Raw genomic sequence first — 17,446 nt, 5'->3', positions numbered from 1 at the left:
GTTTTCATATACGCGGCATTTCGCAAAATGTCACATTTTACAATTTGAGGTATAGCAAATTTACAACCTTTATGCAAATTCCCGAATGGAATATTTTACTGAAGTATTCTTCAAAGTGTTGTCTTTCAGCTGGGCATAAAAAAATAAGAATCTGAAATTGCCCAAAATGACATTTGGCGCACTTTTGTTTCTTCCGGCCCACTGTGCGCCGGCCGCGCGTGCACTCGTTAACACCGATTTTCAAAAAAGGGGTAGTTTTGAAAGACTGGTCAATGGTCAATCGCAGGGTCAAACGTATTTTACAAAACTTTTTAAAGACTAGCCAAACGTATTGAGGGGTATGTTTTTTCCAACTTTTTCCCAGGGGTCATATTCTAGAGACAAATTTTTTAGGGGCCGAAATGTGTAAATGAAGCCCGTGAAAAACTTGTTTCGTGGGTTATTTTGCACAAAGAGAAAAACTCGTTTAGGGTTGTTTGGAAATAATTTTGCTACGCGTGTGTACAGCAATACATTTGACTGCCCCCCCCCCGGACGCCACCCAGGAATTACCAGTCAAGTAATTCTCATCTTTTCCATACATACCAAAGGGGCGGTCGAACCGTGGAACTCACGTAACAGATTTGTTTGTTCCAATAAGATTTGACATATTGTATGTTTGAATAGAAAGGTATCATCCTTCAAGTAGTATTTTCTTCGAAATCATTGAGTACGTTGGTGGGTAAATCCTTTCAGTAAAAGTTCAGGTATTCAAAACCTTTAAATCTAATCTTATATTTTCTAGACAGCGAGGTCTGTACACCTTATTCTATTCCAAAAGCCATTGTTACCCAGCATGCCTTAAAGGAAACAAGTCATGATACCGTGAAATTCCCTATACACATAAAGTTTCATTTTTTGTCGATCCTTAGAGCTTATTCAGATTACTTATTGAAAAGGAATAATCACAGCAATAAATAGTGTGCTTTCGAAATCACTACGCAGAATCTTTCCAAAAGCCACTGATTTCTTTGAAGAAAAAAGTAGATCACAGTGGACAGCTAAGAGGGTTTCTTTTTCTCGAAAGTACCTTGGATACCAGGGGCCTATTTCATAAAGAGTTGCTATCATAGCAAGTTGCTATGATAGCAACTCTGGTAGAATAGCAGCTTTTACTTGCTATACTAGCAACTTGCTATGCTAGCAACTTTGCATTTCATAAAAGCACATTCGCTGGAAAGTCAGCTTGACTTTCCAGCGAATTATTTGAATAGTCATGTACGAGGCTGATTAGGGGGAAATCCCCTTTCTCTCCAGTTTTTTGTTTTCAATTCAAGTCCCAAGTTAAGGTAGAAAGTACTGGCGGATCAGGGGGGGGGGGTACAGCCGGGCTGTGCCACCCCCCACCTTTGAGAAGCAAAATTAGAAGAAAAACATTTAAAAAGAATATATATATTTTGTTTGCTTGTTAACTTTTTCGGGAGCGACATTATTTAGCAACTGCAAACAGGGTCTGCAGCATAAGACTAGCCGTTGAAGCAGAGTGATGGTTCTATGGTGCACGGTGATGGCTTGCAATTCTAGTAGAGAGTAGAAGAAAATGCTATTTTTCCTTGTGATCACATAGCATAGTTTCTCCAGTGGGTATGTTTTATGAAAGAGAATTTATTTATATTAGCCCTGTGGCAGGGAAAAGATTATTTTGAAAAAGATGAGGTCTCATTATTACCCGTCGAAATTTCACCTTCAAAAGTTTTCTACCGTACAATTTTAATCCCAGTCCCACACTTGATTATTTGTGTTAGTAATGCAAGGTTGTATCAACAACAACTTGAAGGCAGGCGCAGGCCACTGCTGGTGCAGTGCCCAGTGCTGTTAAAAATCACCTGAAGCAAGTAAATTTGTACGCTCTAATTATGCATGAAACATCGAAAATGACCTTAAAAGATTATTTTTGTTCATAATGGAAATTATTTTTAAGTTAAACTTATCAGTTTCAACGGCGAATAACCATTCACTTCAGTAAATCAATGGATTCAACAATCATGACAGTGCCAACACAACAGCCACAACTTTTTTTGAGAAAGTCATAAACGGGGAAAAAAAGCAATTTATCATTTTTTATGGCCATAGGGCTTTTTTTCAGGCCTTAAATTAAACACTTCCACATAATACATCCACCTTCCTCTATTTTCATGATTTTTTCCCACAAAAAAAATCCTCTCCATTTGTCATTTTCTTTTAAAGTCTGTCTATAGTCATGATAGTATAACCTTCCTTTTTTACCTGCCCTGGGATAAACTGAAAGATATGCTGTCTCGGAGGAATTTCTCAGCATTTTATTTTTTTCGGTAGGCAGGACAAAAAAAGCATTTCTATTAGAAAGCATTACCTTAATATTCTTTATTAGGCCTACTATTGGCATTATTATCATCAGACATTGCTCTAAATATTTGTTCTCTTGTAAGAGCCCTGTGGGCATGCCTGAGCACAACATACACCATTCTTAACAATGAAAAACCCGTTACAGTGTCAACTTGACGCTCCCCCATGACCAGCGTCAAATATTTAACCCTATTTGACGCTCCAGTAACCATACTTGACGCTCCAGTAAAAAGTTGACGCTCTTACTGGAGCGTCAACTTTTTATGAAATGCGCTGCAGCGTCAAATATTAAACTTGACGCTGCAAGTGAAAATTTGACGCTGTTTTGGGACTTGACGCTGACGCTCTACCTTTATGAAATGGGCCCCAGGTTGGCCTAAGATAGTAGGGGAGAGAAACAGGGTTCCCATGCACCCGATTTATTTATTTTTAACCTACATTTTTGCAATCCTTAAGATGTCTAGTAAATAACTTTTGATATTCTCAAAACAAAATATTTTTTCCATGGGATTCACATTCAAGATGGCGTCCAAAGTGGCAGCCATATTCATGGAATTTGGATTTTCGTACATAGATTCCGACACAAACATTCATTTGCCACAAAATTAGAGTCATATAAAAGCTGAATATTTTTTTTTTTCAAGTTGATACAAATCATGGGTGATGAAAAGGTAATTCGGCTGGAATTTTAAATAGAAATTGTGAAATTTTGAGATTTTTCCCCCCAAAAAATAAAATTTGTGAAATACATGATTTACCATAAAACTAAAGAAAATATAGGGATTGCTTCGAAATTTTTTAGAAAACTTTTTTTATATACAACTATTTAGTGGACGAAATTCCAAATCGATATCACTTTTAGTCACGTGCTTAGGGTCAAATTTGCGAGGTTATAAAATAGACTAAAATGTTTTATAAAGGATGTACTTTTTGCCCCAACAGTAAAAAAACACATACTATTTGCGCGAAGTGTGGGAGGTTGAGCCGTACTAAACCCAATGACGAAAGGTGACCAACGACTGACGTCCGTGACATAACAAAATATCGCTGTACTTTTTAAAGGGTTCAATTTTGGGAATGCTTACCAAAAATATCGTTTTTTTTTCCAATACTCGTTAAGGGTGGGGTTTCGCATGCCAATACTTGTTAAGGGGGTGCATTTTCAGAATATGGAAAGTGCTTGTTTAGGGTGCTTTTCGAGACCCCATGGTCGCGCATGGTATCCACTCGACAATGGAAGTGCCCCCCCCCGGGGGGGGGGGGGAGGGGATAGAATAAAGAAACAAAAAGTATAGAGAATTGTTGAAATAAATTGGTTATATAATCATAGAATAGTTGACAGAGTATGCCTAACATAATTATGACGGAGGGGGATGAAAGACGGCTCGGATGGTTGAAAAGAAAGAGCGTAGAAATCATAACACACACACAAAGTGAACAGAATCTCGACATTTAAGCTTGCCAATCATTTTAGCCAAGAGTAGCCAAGTTAAACCCGACTTCACAATACGGGCCATAACTTTTGCATAAGGATGAAATCTTGCACCACAACATCATGAGAGAGTTCAATTGATATTCTCTTTCTCCACCTCTCTGTCTCTCTCTCTCTCTCTGTTTGCCTCTACCCCCTTTCTCCCTCTCTCTATCTCTTTCTTCCTATTTTACCATATCCTTTTACTTTCTCATTCCGAATCTTATTTTGATGTGTATATATGTTTTCTTTACTTATGTTTTCTTTATGTTATGAATTATATTTTTTTTTTCTTGGTATTAATGCAGAGCCCTGTGGAAGACCAGCGATTTTTAATGAATATTTTAATTGTATATATTGTATAATTTTACATATTTGTTTGTATGCCGCTGAACAGGCTACTCTGGATAAAGATTTGAAATAAATATTCTCTTACGTCCTGTTAAGTAGGGCTCTACCGTCGGTGGTGTCCCGGCAAGGTCTACTCTGGCGCGAACGACATCGTCGTTATCATTTCTCCAATACACCTTCCTGTCAGCGGGTTCATAATCAATTAGCCTAATGGTGCTTCCCTGACTTCCCAACTCTATCCGTCTAAAACTGACGTTGAATACAGATATTTCGTTCTCGGGCCCGGGCAGGGGAGCAAAAAAGATGCTCTGGCTAGCCTCATCCCCCAAAATTATCTGAGCAACGTCTGTAAATTAAACACAAATAAAAGCAATCTTTACAAATGCAATTATCAATAGACTTCAGCTGCGGTGCTTTTGTATTTTTGTTTTCATTTGCCTATCTCATTCAAACAATAAAATATAAAACAAACAAACCTAAAAAGAAAGAATTAAAAGACGTACTCCATGTCGAAAATAATTAGATCAAGATTAATGGACTAAATTCAGCAAGCAAGACCTGAAAATGTTATCATGATGTTATATATAAGAATAATTGTAGAAGAATTGTAAAAGCAGTTACATTAATCTATTAGTTATTTCCTCTTTAAGAATAGCCTAGAATGATCAAGTACATTCCACAGCATGTTTGTAAGAACGTTCCAGAATGTCTTTTCATTATGCAGGCCTTGCCTATTTAAAAGGCCAAGGAGTTTTATTGTTATTTCTGAATAGAGATTATGAACAATAGGCTTAGCTATGTTATTGACACTGTTGATTTCAATGAGGTCATTCAAGAATGTTTTAGAAATGAAGAAGGCTCCTGAAAGAGGAAGAATATTCTTTTGGAAGGCAATGCTAGAACTTTCCATTATAGTGAATTCTAGAAGGATAGCTGTAATGGGTATATAAAGCTGCAGTTTCTTTAAGGATATCATCACATCATATGAGAGCAGGAGATCACATCACATCATATGAGATCACTTCACCAGATCAGATCAAAGCAGTTTATTTCCACCTGGAATATATATATTGTGTGGAGTTATTTGCCCACCATCAATGAACTGTTTGCAGTTATCTTGAGAGAGAAATTATCAGTTCTCATCGAGATCATCAACATCATCAACCTGTTCAATGAACACTCTTCAACCCATGGATTGCTGAATTTGACTGTTAATCATCATCAACATCGTCTTCACGGACACTTCGACTCGTTACAGTGACTTTTATTATTCATCGGACTTCAACATCAGTTTCATTATCGCCATCTTCAATAAGGAATCTTCCCAGCCTACCTGGAATATATATATTGGACTATAACAGTGAACTATAACCCTGGATTGTACATCAGACACTTCAAGAGATTAATGTAAGATTATTTGGTTTTATTTTGTTTAAGTACATGATCAATTTCCTGTAATAAAAAAAGGGAAAATTAAATTTAAAATCTACTTGTTATTTGTTGCAGTATCGTAACAATGATCAGACGGTGAATATCAAAGTTATTGATGTTTTCCTTACTTTTATTTCTCTCTTTTTTTTTCCTTTTTTGTACGCATTCATGAATATGCAATAGGTGGACTGATGATGTCAAGTCCCCACATTTTATTTTCTTAACATGAAATCATTATTAGTTCACATTATTATACATGTCTATATGATATGCCTACCGATGAAAAAAAAATTGCAGTAATTATTATGTTACAAATTGAATTGTTAATCCATGTTTGTTAATCTCGGTTGAAAAAATGTTGTATAAATTCCAAAGAGCTAATAGAGTCCCTAATCGCGCTCCTCTCAGAGTAATATTAGGGACAAATCCCTTTGGTATGAACTGTAGATCATTTTGGAGTGCATTATTACTCTTCCTTTTTTTTGAAGGGGAACTGCAGAAGAGGCACATGCAGTTAACATTTTTAAAAAAGAGACATAATGCACTCTAAACGATGTACAGTTTACTCTATTAAAAAGGATTGGGCCCTAATGAGGTTCACTATGTTCATATTTTAGCTTTCAACGGTTTTGGGGGGAGAAATTGAAAATTCTCTGTTTTGGTTGGAGGGAAAGGTTATTGCATGAGCTATTCGCACCGACCCCTATATGGCCGCCATCTTGGATTTTTCAAAAATGGCCGCCGTTAAAGGTTTATTTTCAATATCTCGGCTGCTAAATAACCTAGAATCATAATTTTTGCACTTAAACCACCATATATGAGGGGAAGGAATTTAGTGGTAGAAGAATTATTAACCTTTGTTGAGAAAAAATATGATTTTAATTGTATTATCTGTCTTATTAAACATGTTAAAACAAATTACCAGACTCAAAACAATGTCAAAATATTAATGTTACACCAGGATGTCGTATACGCTTTCATTAACCATTCAGAGTGTTTTCCGTTCACATGATCAAGTTCAAAGGTCAGTTAGGGTCAATGACCTATGAGCATGTCGGTATTAAACTTTACCTAGGTTACTATTTTCAATGTCATCTTTACTTCAAAATATATAGTTCTATTTCATGCAACTTAGACATGAAATATTAAACATTGGTGATCAGCTTGTATAAAACTTAGGTTTCATTTCCAAGGTAAAGGTCAAAGGTTAAAATCTCTAAAGTCATTACCAAATGAAGAGCGTAACAGGGCCAGTGCACTGTTAGCGGTAACAATGTTTCTCTGCGGTCTGTACAGCTTGGTACTTATTCTGACGTAATACGTACATCCGTTTAAGAACAAGCGTATGTTCCATAATTATTCCACTGCAATACAAACCACCTTTCTAAAACAAAGTGAAAACGTGTTTCAATTAATTGCAGCAATTTTGTTCCTTCTCTGGAATTTGCAAATTTCAATAAGAAAAAGAAAACATGCAAAGTTGCCCTTAACCATTTTACCCGCTCAACGATAAATCTAAAACTTTTCACCTACCAATTTCTGACTGCGATATTTAAAGTCCACCCCAACAAAAATGTTATATTAGATTAAAAGAGAAAAATCCAACAATCATTACACTGAAAATTTCATCAAAGTCGGATGTAAAATGGGAAAGTTATGACATTTTAAATTTTCGCCTTATTTCACAAAACAGTTAAATGCACATCCTGGCTGGTATACAAATGAGGAGACTATGACGTCACCCACTCACTATTTTTTTTTCTATATTATTATATGAAATATGAAATATTCTAATTTTCTCCTCATTGTCAAGTGATACAACTATTAATTCCACCCTGAACTTTTGGCATTAACATTGTTTAATATTATATGTTTCAGTCAAGTTGGTCCTCATTGTCAAATCAATAAAAAAGGAAATACTGTATAATTCAAACAATAAAAAACAAAAGAAATAATGAGTGATGGACATCATCGACTGACTCACATAATTGTGCATATCACTGTTTTGTGAAAAATCAGCGAAACTTTGAAATGTCATAATTATCTTAATTTACATCCAATTTTGATGAAATTTTCAGCACTATGCTAGTTTGATTTTCTTCTCCTTATGTAAGTCAGCATTTTTCTGGCGTGGACTTGATCTTTAAATATTACTACCTGAATCATACAAGCACTTACCTAATTTGATGAAATGAGATAAGTACATGAGAACCAAAATCTGGCAAAATCCACTTCGTGCCATTGTTGGTTGGTTGATACTGGTGACAGATTCCCGTACTCACTGCGTCTTGAATCAAAATGGCAGGGAATTAAGTATCCAGCGAAAGCGAACTATTTTGGCTACTCAAGCTTGAAAGGGGTGTTTTGGAGCGTGATTTATTATGCTTTGTATTTAAAGACCTATTTTAAAAGGGGCTAAGTCATCTATCGGCCAATATATATATATACATACATACATGTGAACAGTGCGTTTCAAAAAAAGTTTACACTTTGAAATAGCCCTCAAAATAAAAGAATACAGCATGTGATTAATTTTTTCATATATTTTCTTGGGTTTGGGTCTAATCTATCCAATGAAAGTAAAAGTTCTGATAAAATGTTACACTTGAGTGAACACTGTCCATTTTTGTAAAGCTCGCAGAAATTTGTTTGCGCAGAAATGCTCGTTTTCACGTTGTGTCTAGGGGAAAGGGCCAAGTCAAACTTACCCTGCGAAACATTTCTCATACATTTCCCTTGCACTTTTAGTCAATGGAAATAAAACGGATGCATTCAAGCACTTTGTAACAATTTTGCCACCCAAATTGAAATTTCAACAGTTAGTAAGCACAACCTTTACCCTTTTTGTGCCAGCTGGATCTGAGGACATACCTGAATCAGAACAAAAGTTTATAAAAGACATCTCCAGCATATTTTCACTAAGTTTTATAATTTGATGTGGGTTTACAATTCGTTTTTCATTTAATACTTGTTTATCGACACTTTTCCCAAGCTTGACAATGATTAACAAAATGAAAATCAAGCCTAAGCTGCAATTTCATGTAAATCACAGCTCAGTGTAAAGCAAATATCGTCACGATGGCCTCGGTGTGTGGGTGAGTGGGTTGGGGCGCAATGCACTCTTCGAAGTGTTTTGGGCAAGGAAACAAGTTTTAAAAAAGGTAAAATATATCTTTAAATCTTACTAGCTAAATTCCACTTGTTCTTAATGATTAAAGTCTACTTTTATTTGCATAACTTTTTCAAAGTTTTGCGCAAATCATTTTTGTAACAATTTTAGGAATTGTAACAATTTGAGGAATTTTTCGAACTGTAAACTTTTTTCTATATACGCACTGTACATTTTGGATCTAGTGTGGGAATCAAAAGAATATTATATATCGCATATAAAAAAAATGGGAAGGTTGGCAAAAATTAATTAGAGTTTAGATTTAGATTTATTCATTTCCGTTCAACCAAAAGATCTTATCGAAGTTGAGTGTAAATACATGTTCAAAATAATATATTCTCAAATTGTACGTACAGTTCTATAACATTTCATAACAAATATTGAAGATAAAATTATCTGAACGGAGGGACTTGCCAAGAAAAGCAGAGCTTATTCCAGTTTTATTCCAAAAGTGCTTAATCCATTATGTGGTAGTACAAAACTTGCCAACTTTCAGTGCTGGAAATTTCAGTAAAATCTTTGGGTTTGATTGGCCGAGAGGCACTGGCCTCTGACTGTTGCTATCATAATGGTAACTCTTGGGGAAAAGCAACTTGTCAGTGCTGACAACTTTTATGAAATGGTCCCCAGGTTAATTACCCAATATGGAACATTCTAAGCAGTGTAGTATCGAACGGTTACACTTCGTAATTCCGAAGTTTCGTAATTCCGAAGTTTCGTAATTCCGAAGGTTCTTTATTCCGAAGATTCGTAATTCCGAAACAGGTAAATTGGATTTACCTCCATGTTCGTTAATCGGAAAACGTATAAGGCTTCGTTAATCCGAACGTTTGTGGCGTTATTCCGAAGGTTCGTTATTCCGAAGGTTCGATAATCCGAAAACGAAATAAGGTTCGATGTTCCGAAGGTTCGATAATCCGAAAACGAAATAAGGTTCGTTGTTCCGGTACGTGAGTAACAATTTTTGTTGGGCCGAGTGCAAATCTTAAGCTTGCCTTTCATGGGTCTCCCTCGTGTTTTTTTTTCGTTCCTTTACTGAGCTCACGGTCCATTAACTCTGTGGCAAAATAACTTAAAGGGGATATTTACCCTTAAGGAAATTTTGCTGTAAAAATAACTAAATAACAATAATATAGATAATAATGATAACCATAATGAATATTGGAAAAGGTAAGAGGAAAGTGCATAAAAGATTTAACTGGTTATCAGTATATACAAAAAAGCCCCCCCAAAAAAAAAAAAAAAAAAAAAAAAAAAATCCGTATGTTACGAACCTCATTTTGTTTTCGGATGAACGAACCTTCGGAATTACGAACCTCACTTCGTTTTCGGACTAATGAACCTTCGAAATTACGAACCTCATTTCGTTTTCGGACCAATGAGCCTTTGGAATTACGAACCTTCGGAAATGCGAACCTCCGGAATAACGAACCTTCAGAATATCCGAACCTTCGGAGTAACGAAGCTTCGGAATTACGAATGTATGCGGCCAAATCCATGCATTTTCATTACATAACATTTTGGGCAGCTGCTTGTATTTCAATTCTGATACTTTAAAAAAAAAATGACGGATTTTTATCAGAGCCTTTACCAATTCTTTAAAAAGCATTTTGCATCAAACTTTTTATCAGGGTGACCTCCCTCCTTATAGGAAAATTACTACACGTTTCAATGGTCACTTTCTTGACACGGCAGTAGAGCACAAAGAAAAGCTTTTCTTAGGCGGTATAATGGATCAAGTAAACAACTGGACGAAGTATTGTTGACGATCGGTATTCGAGATATTAACGGAAAAACTCGCCCCAACAGAAGTTGATTTGAAGAAAAAGAGAAAATCTAACAAGAATAACACTAGAAAATTCATCAAAATCGGATTAAAAATAAGAGGATTATGGCATTTTTAACTTTCGTATAATTCTACAAAACAGTTATATGCCCATCAAGGTCGGTATGCCAGTTTGGAGACTGATGACACCAGCAACTCACTATCGTATTATACTGTAGGGAATATGATATATTCAAATGTTCTCTTCAACAATGTGAAGTGAAACAACGATTGATTCCTCCCTGACCATGCGAAACTAGCATTGTTTAATACTATATAATTCAGTCAAGTTCGTCCTAATCATTAAAAAAATAAACATTGTATAATTCAAACAATACAAAAAAAAACAGTAAGTGAAGGATATTACCGACTGTCTCCTTTGCCTGCCACCCCCAATTTTGCATCACAGTTTTGTGAAAATAAGCGAAGCTTTAAAATGTCATAACCTTCTTATTTTACATCCGATTTTGAAGACAATTTCAGCGTTATGCTAGTTTGGCTTTTCTCTATTCATTCAAATTATCATTTTTCTGGGATGGACTTGACCTTTAAAGAAGTATATTTTGACTTTCGATTACTGTTTTTATGACCAAAAAAAAATCACATGTGTTTTTCGTCCCAATTTGTTTTCGTGTTTCAAAAACTGTAATGGCAAAGGCAATTTTTTTTCATGATAGAAGCAGAGAAATGACTTATCCGTATGTACCTTGACCGTTAAAAATGTTTGAGGTATCTGGAAATATATGCAGAGGGTTTTATTGGTATACGAGGGCTCAATGCGCGGTTACCGTTACATCCAGCGACTCAACGAGCTCAGAATCGGGAAGCCAAGTTGGTATTCCTCAATTACACTGGTTTCATGTCCATAAGCGTTTTACATACAAAATCCTCACCATCACCTACAAAATAATGTCTCCATAATTGTGCTCCGTCCTATTTTTTCTAATTTCTCCGTACCAGAGTCCCCGGGGGGGGGGCACTTCCATTTACGAGTGGATACCATGCGCGACCATGGGGTCTCGAAAAGCACCCTAAACACGTATTTTCCATATTCTGAAAATGCACCCCTTAACAAGTATTGGCGTGTGAAACCCTACCCTTAACAAGTATTGGGAACAAAATGATACTCCTGCCAAGTATTCCCTAAAATGAACCCCTAAACAAGTACAGGAATATGTTATTGTTATGTCACGGGTCCTTCGATCATGTCGGTCGTTGGTTTTACCTTAACACATCATTTGGTTTAGTACGACCCCACCTTCCACGCCTCGTGCAAATCGGACTCTAAACACGTAGTGTTGGGGCAAAAAGGACATCCTTTATAAAACATTTTAATAATTTTTTATCTTCCCCGCAAATTTGACCCTAAACGATTCCATGGACTGTAATGATCTATATCTAAGCCTTAATTCACTTTTTCCTCACTCAATATGTACTCTATTTATTTGAAAAAACCACTTTCTTATCCATGTCATAATCTATTGTAGGTACTGCATTTCAAATATCTCCAGCCATCAGTCGTAATGTACATGCATGTATGGTGTGGGTGTCGCGGGAAAGAATTTTGCACACGAAAAACAGATCTGTAGGGCCTGCATGTAACCCACCCCCCCCCCCTCCTGTAACACAAAGCTTAGCATTGATTGTAGAGCTGTTTTCTGTGTTTGATTCTATTGACTATAATGTACAATCAATCTTAAAATCAAGTGTATGATTAAGCGTTAACTTTTGTATCAAAATCGAAATCATACATGTATTTTGAACGAGATGACCTGACATTTCAGGTGATAACCTTTTTTTTTTTTGCTTGTCGAAATTTTCCAGCCCCTCGTCCCCTTACCTTTGGGGATAGCTTTCCGCCCTTTAATTGCTTGACAACCGTTGGTTGTGGTCCTCAAAACTGCATCGGGATGCGTTTCGCTTTCTTGGAAACCAAGTAGGCGGTTGCGGGTGAGCTCAAAAAACTGCCGTTTTTGACTGGCGCACATGGACGGAGGCAAGTACTTACAAATAAATAATAATAATAATAATAATAGCGCTTCGTACTTTGCTTTCTAAGCGCTTTACATTGTAATTATTATTACCCGGGTCATAGGGTCCATCACTGCTCCAGACATGAGGTACACCATCTCCATTCCCTGGGGAGTATCCTGGCCAGGCAACCGTTTATCGGTGCACTCGTGCTAGTCTAATCACATTGACGTTCACATCCTACCGGGTAGGCCTACCCATTTAATACCTGGGTGGAGAGTGACAAACGTGGATAAGTGTCTTGCCAAAGGACATTATCGCCGGATGGGATTCGAACCCTCGATCCTTGGTTTAAGAGTAAAGTGACTGAACCACTATGCCATGACACCTCCATCTTCCCCTCTCTCTCTCTCTCTCTCTCTCTCTCTCTCTCATCACCTTTGCATTCACACTCCCTCCGAAATACTGCATGTCTGGCCATCAAACGGTGTTAATCTAAAAGCTGTCCCATGCAGGGCAGACAAAATTGACTAAACGAGATTTTGATCAACTTTTACAATCTATTCTGGGGTGTTAATAGTGGCTGAAACTTGCGTGCTGTATCAATGCACTGGTAAAATAATGATCAGATGACTTTAGTCTACAAATGTAGACCCACATCTGCAGTGTGTGTACCACAGCTGATTCAACGAGACTGCATAGCTGCAGACTAGGTTTACTGTGGCTGCAGAAAGGCTCGCTTCGCTCACCTTTTTTTCGCAAACCAGCAGCAGTGCGTTTCGTGCACTGATATCCTACCTCACGAGCCATTCAGAGTCTACATAGCAGACTAAGATGACATGGGGTGTGCCTAACTATAATTATGTTGATGTTGCTCGTATAACGAGAAAAGAAAAGAAAAAAATCATGTGCGCGTCAGCACATAAATGTTGCTTAAGCACTCATTTTCTACTCACGTTTTACTTATACACCTTTTGTGTATGTGTGTGTACCTACGAGGGTGAATATATATATATATATATATATATATATATATACATATATACATATATATACATATATTTGCGTGTGTGTGTGTGTGTATTAATTAATTTTCACGCAAACTCTCAAAATACATTTCAAAAAATCACACCTTTCACGTCATCTATGTTTCAGGGCAAGCACATTCATACAATCTCTAAATGAATTAAAATAGCGCGACTCAATTTTAGGGGATTTACCAAAACTGAAATAGGCTTAAAAATTCAAGTTCACAAAATCTTAATAACTTTTTTGTTTCTTAAAATTGATTTAATTGAAACCCAATGCGCAAATTTTCTTGACAATTCATTATTTAAAAAGGAATAAAATAGGAATAAACTCCACCAAAAAATGCAACAAACTTGAGAATTCCAGTTTCCTTAATAACTTTATTTCAATTAGAAATATAGTTCAGTTTACAAATGAGTGAACACTTAGATATTTTATTCTGATACAACACTTTTTTATAAAAGTGAATCCAAAGAGGTAATACGGACTTACAAATTCTATACTAAAAACAAATAATAATATTGGACAAATTAAAAAGCTATTCAGCACTGGCTGAATCAACATGTGATAAAAATAAGAATGTCCTATCTTTTTGAAAATTGGCATTTCTTCAGTGATAAAAAAAATCAACATCATAAAAAGCATGAAACGAACTTAATTTTGAAAGAAATCCCTTTATTTGGAAACCAGTTGAGCTCTCTCCCCCGGGGGAGGGGCAGTCAAATGTATTGCAGTACACACGCGTGGTCAAATTATTTCCAAACACCTCCTGTACGACTTTTTCTCTGTGTGCAAAATAATCCCCTAACTCTTCATGCGTTCACCTGTAAACCCCCTGTGTCTGTTTTTCGCGGGCTTTATTTACACATTTTGGCCCCTAAACAAGTTGTCGCCTGAATATGACCCCTGGGAAAAGAAAAATACCCTAAAGACCTTTGGCTAGTCTAAAAAAAAACACCCTGAATACGTTTGACCCTGCGATTGACCAAAGACCAGTTTTTCAAAACTACCCCTTTTTTTGAAAATCAGTGTTTTTTATATTAACAAGTGCACGCGCGGCCCGCGTCCAAAACAGAAAAATCACCCCTTTAAACGCGTTTTTTTATTTGGTCACGCATGTGCACAGCAATACATTTGACTGCCCCCCCCCCCGGACTCTCGCTTAGGAAACTATTAAGTTAAACAGACCTTTGACAGATGTTAGGCAAGCTTTGCACATGAAGCTTGGTGTCTCAACAACTAAGACATTCAGATTACCAGGCATTCCAAACAGAAAATCAATACAATAGACCCAAACTATACCGAACAATAAACCATATACGAAACAGAATATCGTGAAGCATTCAATTTGCAATAATATGAATGACCTTCACAGTGGCCAATCCAGGGAGGGGGACCCCGGGGGACCCGGAGGGACCCGGGTGGCCACTTACATTGACGAGTGGATACCATGCGCGACCAAAAAAAAACACGTAAAAGGATGTCTTTTTCAAGATAGGGCACGTTACGTACATAACGTGATAAGGGTGTCAAAAACTCTGAAATAATGAAAAAGGATCATCTATTTCGTTTAGAGTCAAATTTTTAGAGTCAAATTTGCGAGGGTATAAAAAATGAAGACAAATGTTTTATAAAGGATATACTTTTTGCCCCAGAATTCGACTCTACTTGTCTAGAATATGATTTGCGCGAGTTGGACGGTACTAAACCCAATGATGTAGGTAAAGGTTTAACCGACGACCGACGTCTGTGACATATCGCTGTACTTTTTTATGGGTTCAATTCAGGGAATACATCGGCGGATCCAGGGGGTGGCACAGGGGGCGCGCCCCCTCCCCCTAATATTAAAAGTAAAAGAAAGAAAAGGCGCCGCTTGAAAAAAAATAAAGGAAAGAAAAGAAAAGGCGCTGCTTAAAAAAATATACACTGATATACATTAGAAACAGTAAAGAAAAGACTACCCCCAGCCAAGCACAACCATATCATCTTCCTTATCTTTTCTTTTAACTACCTTTTTCCCAACAACTTCGCAGGTAGCAGTGCGGCACCTTAATCTAAATCGGCGCCGGACAAGAATGATCAGCGTCCCCTGATTCCAATAAATAGGCGCCGGTAGAATAATGAAGAAGGGCCTATTGCCAACCAAATCTAGATCGGCGCTGGTCAAGAATGATCAGCGGCACCTGGTTATACATTTTATTGTTGAATGGTCATAACGAATAACAAAGCTTATCGCATGCCCTTACAGAGTGGACTGGGGCGGGACAGTTGCCCACAGATGTCACGAAATTTTTAATTTGTTATTTTAAACATCCCAGAATCATACAAAAGTGTAGAGCAAATCCTTTAACTTTGATCTTATTTTCCAATACTTTAGTAAGAAAAAGTCAGTCACCTTTCTTCTTTACGCATTGTGCCACCTTTTTGGCCTTTGGTGTAAGAGAGCTACTATGTACAGTGTTTTATGAAGATGATTCGATATTTTAGTCCAAAACTTTGCTAAAACCCGTTGGATATATCGGGAGCAAATAATTACTCAACCAGACGTATATTCGTTAGACCTTGTTTCTTTCTTTAATAAGTTGTTCAATCTCTCTCTCAATATGTTTTCGAAAGATTATATGTTTAAATTGATGAAAATATTTTCTGTTTTAATGAGATATGTTTAAGTGGACTTCAGGGAAAGGTCGTACACAGCAAGGGGAGGGGGGGGGGCAAATTCCTGATCAGCTCTTGTGATAACACATTTTTTCCCTTAACATTTCATGAAAACTCTGAAAAATGTGCAAATGTGAGATGTGCACCAAGTACTTTATAGCTCGGTCCATTTACTCTATCGTTTTCAATGTGTTTTTTTCAAAAATATGTTCGAGTCTTGCCCCCCCCCCCCCCCCGGAAATATCATCCTACATTTTGAAAAGAGCATTTGACAGGGTCAGACTTGAACCCTTTTTCAATATTTTCTTTTATGGCGCCGGTGAAGTGCAAAAAGATGGATCCGCCTATGGAATACTTGCCAATAATATCGTTTTGTTTCAAATACTTGTTAAGGGTAGGGTTTCACACACCAATACTTGTTAAAGGACAAGTCCACCCCAACAAAAAGTTGATTGAAATATAAAGAGAAAAACTAACAAGCATGACACTGAAAATTTCATCAAAATCGGATGCAAAATAAGAGAGTTGTGACATTTTAAATTTTCGCTTAATTCACAAAACAGTTATATGCACATCCTGGTCGGTATGCAAATGAGGAGACTGATGACGTCATCCACTCACTATTTCTTTTGTATTTTATTATATGATATATGAAATATTCTAATTTACTCCTCATGTTACGATACTGCAACAAATAACAAACAAGATTTTAAAATATAAAGTTAAAATTTTCCTTTTTTTTATTACAGGAAATAATTATACATAAATAAAACAAATAATGATCTTACATAAATCTCTTGAAGTGTCCGATGTAAAATCCCGAAGTAATGATACTATATCCAAGTAATAATCCAAATGATAAAATCCCAGTTGACTGGCGAAAATTCACAATGATGGTGATGATGAAACTGATGTTGAAGTCCGATGAATAATAACAGTCACTGTAACGAGTTGAAATGTCCGTGAAGACGATGTTGATGATGATTAACAGTCAATTTCAGCAATCCATGGGTTGAAACGTGTTCATTGAACAGGTTGATGATGTTGATGAGAACTGATAATTTCTCTCTCAAAATAACTGCAAACAGTTCATTGATGCATAAACTGCTCTGATCTGATCTGGTGAAGTGATCTCATATGATGTGATGATCAAGTGATCTAATATGATGTGATGTGA

At 36.6% G+C, this 17,446-nt stretch overlaps 1 protein-coding gene across 1 annotated transcript in view; it reads right to left on the bottom strand.

Annotated features, from left to right (window-relative positions):
• Positions 1-7,904, bottom strand: part of LOC121419791 — a 60,212-nt gene extending 52,308 nt beyond the window's left edge. Inside the window, exons 1-2 of the mRNA XM_041614251.1 lie at positions 7,796-7,904; positions 4,272-4,532 (exon numbers count right to left, since the gene is read on the bottom strand). Of these exons, the coding sequence (XP_041470185.1) occupies positions 4,272-4,532; positions 7,796-7,859 (325 nt within the window). The 5' untranslated portion in view covers positions 7,860-7,904. The remainder of the gene's footprint in view (positions 1-4,271; positions 4,533-7,795) is intronic.
• Positions 7,905-17,446: the final 9,542 nt, after the last annotated feature.

This window comes from Lytechinus variegatus, chromosome 8 (genome assembly GCF_018143015.1).
Source record: "Lytechinus variegatus isolate NC3 chromosome 8, Lvar_3.0, whole genome shotgun sequence".
NCBI classification, from domain to species: Eukaryota; Metazoa; Echinodermata; class Echinoidea; order Temnopleuroida; family Toxopneustidae; genus Lytechinus; species Lytechinus variegatus.
The sequence above is the reverse complement of the archived record's forward strand: the minus strand, read 5'-3'. Positions and strand labels throughout refer to the sequence as shown.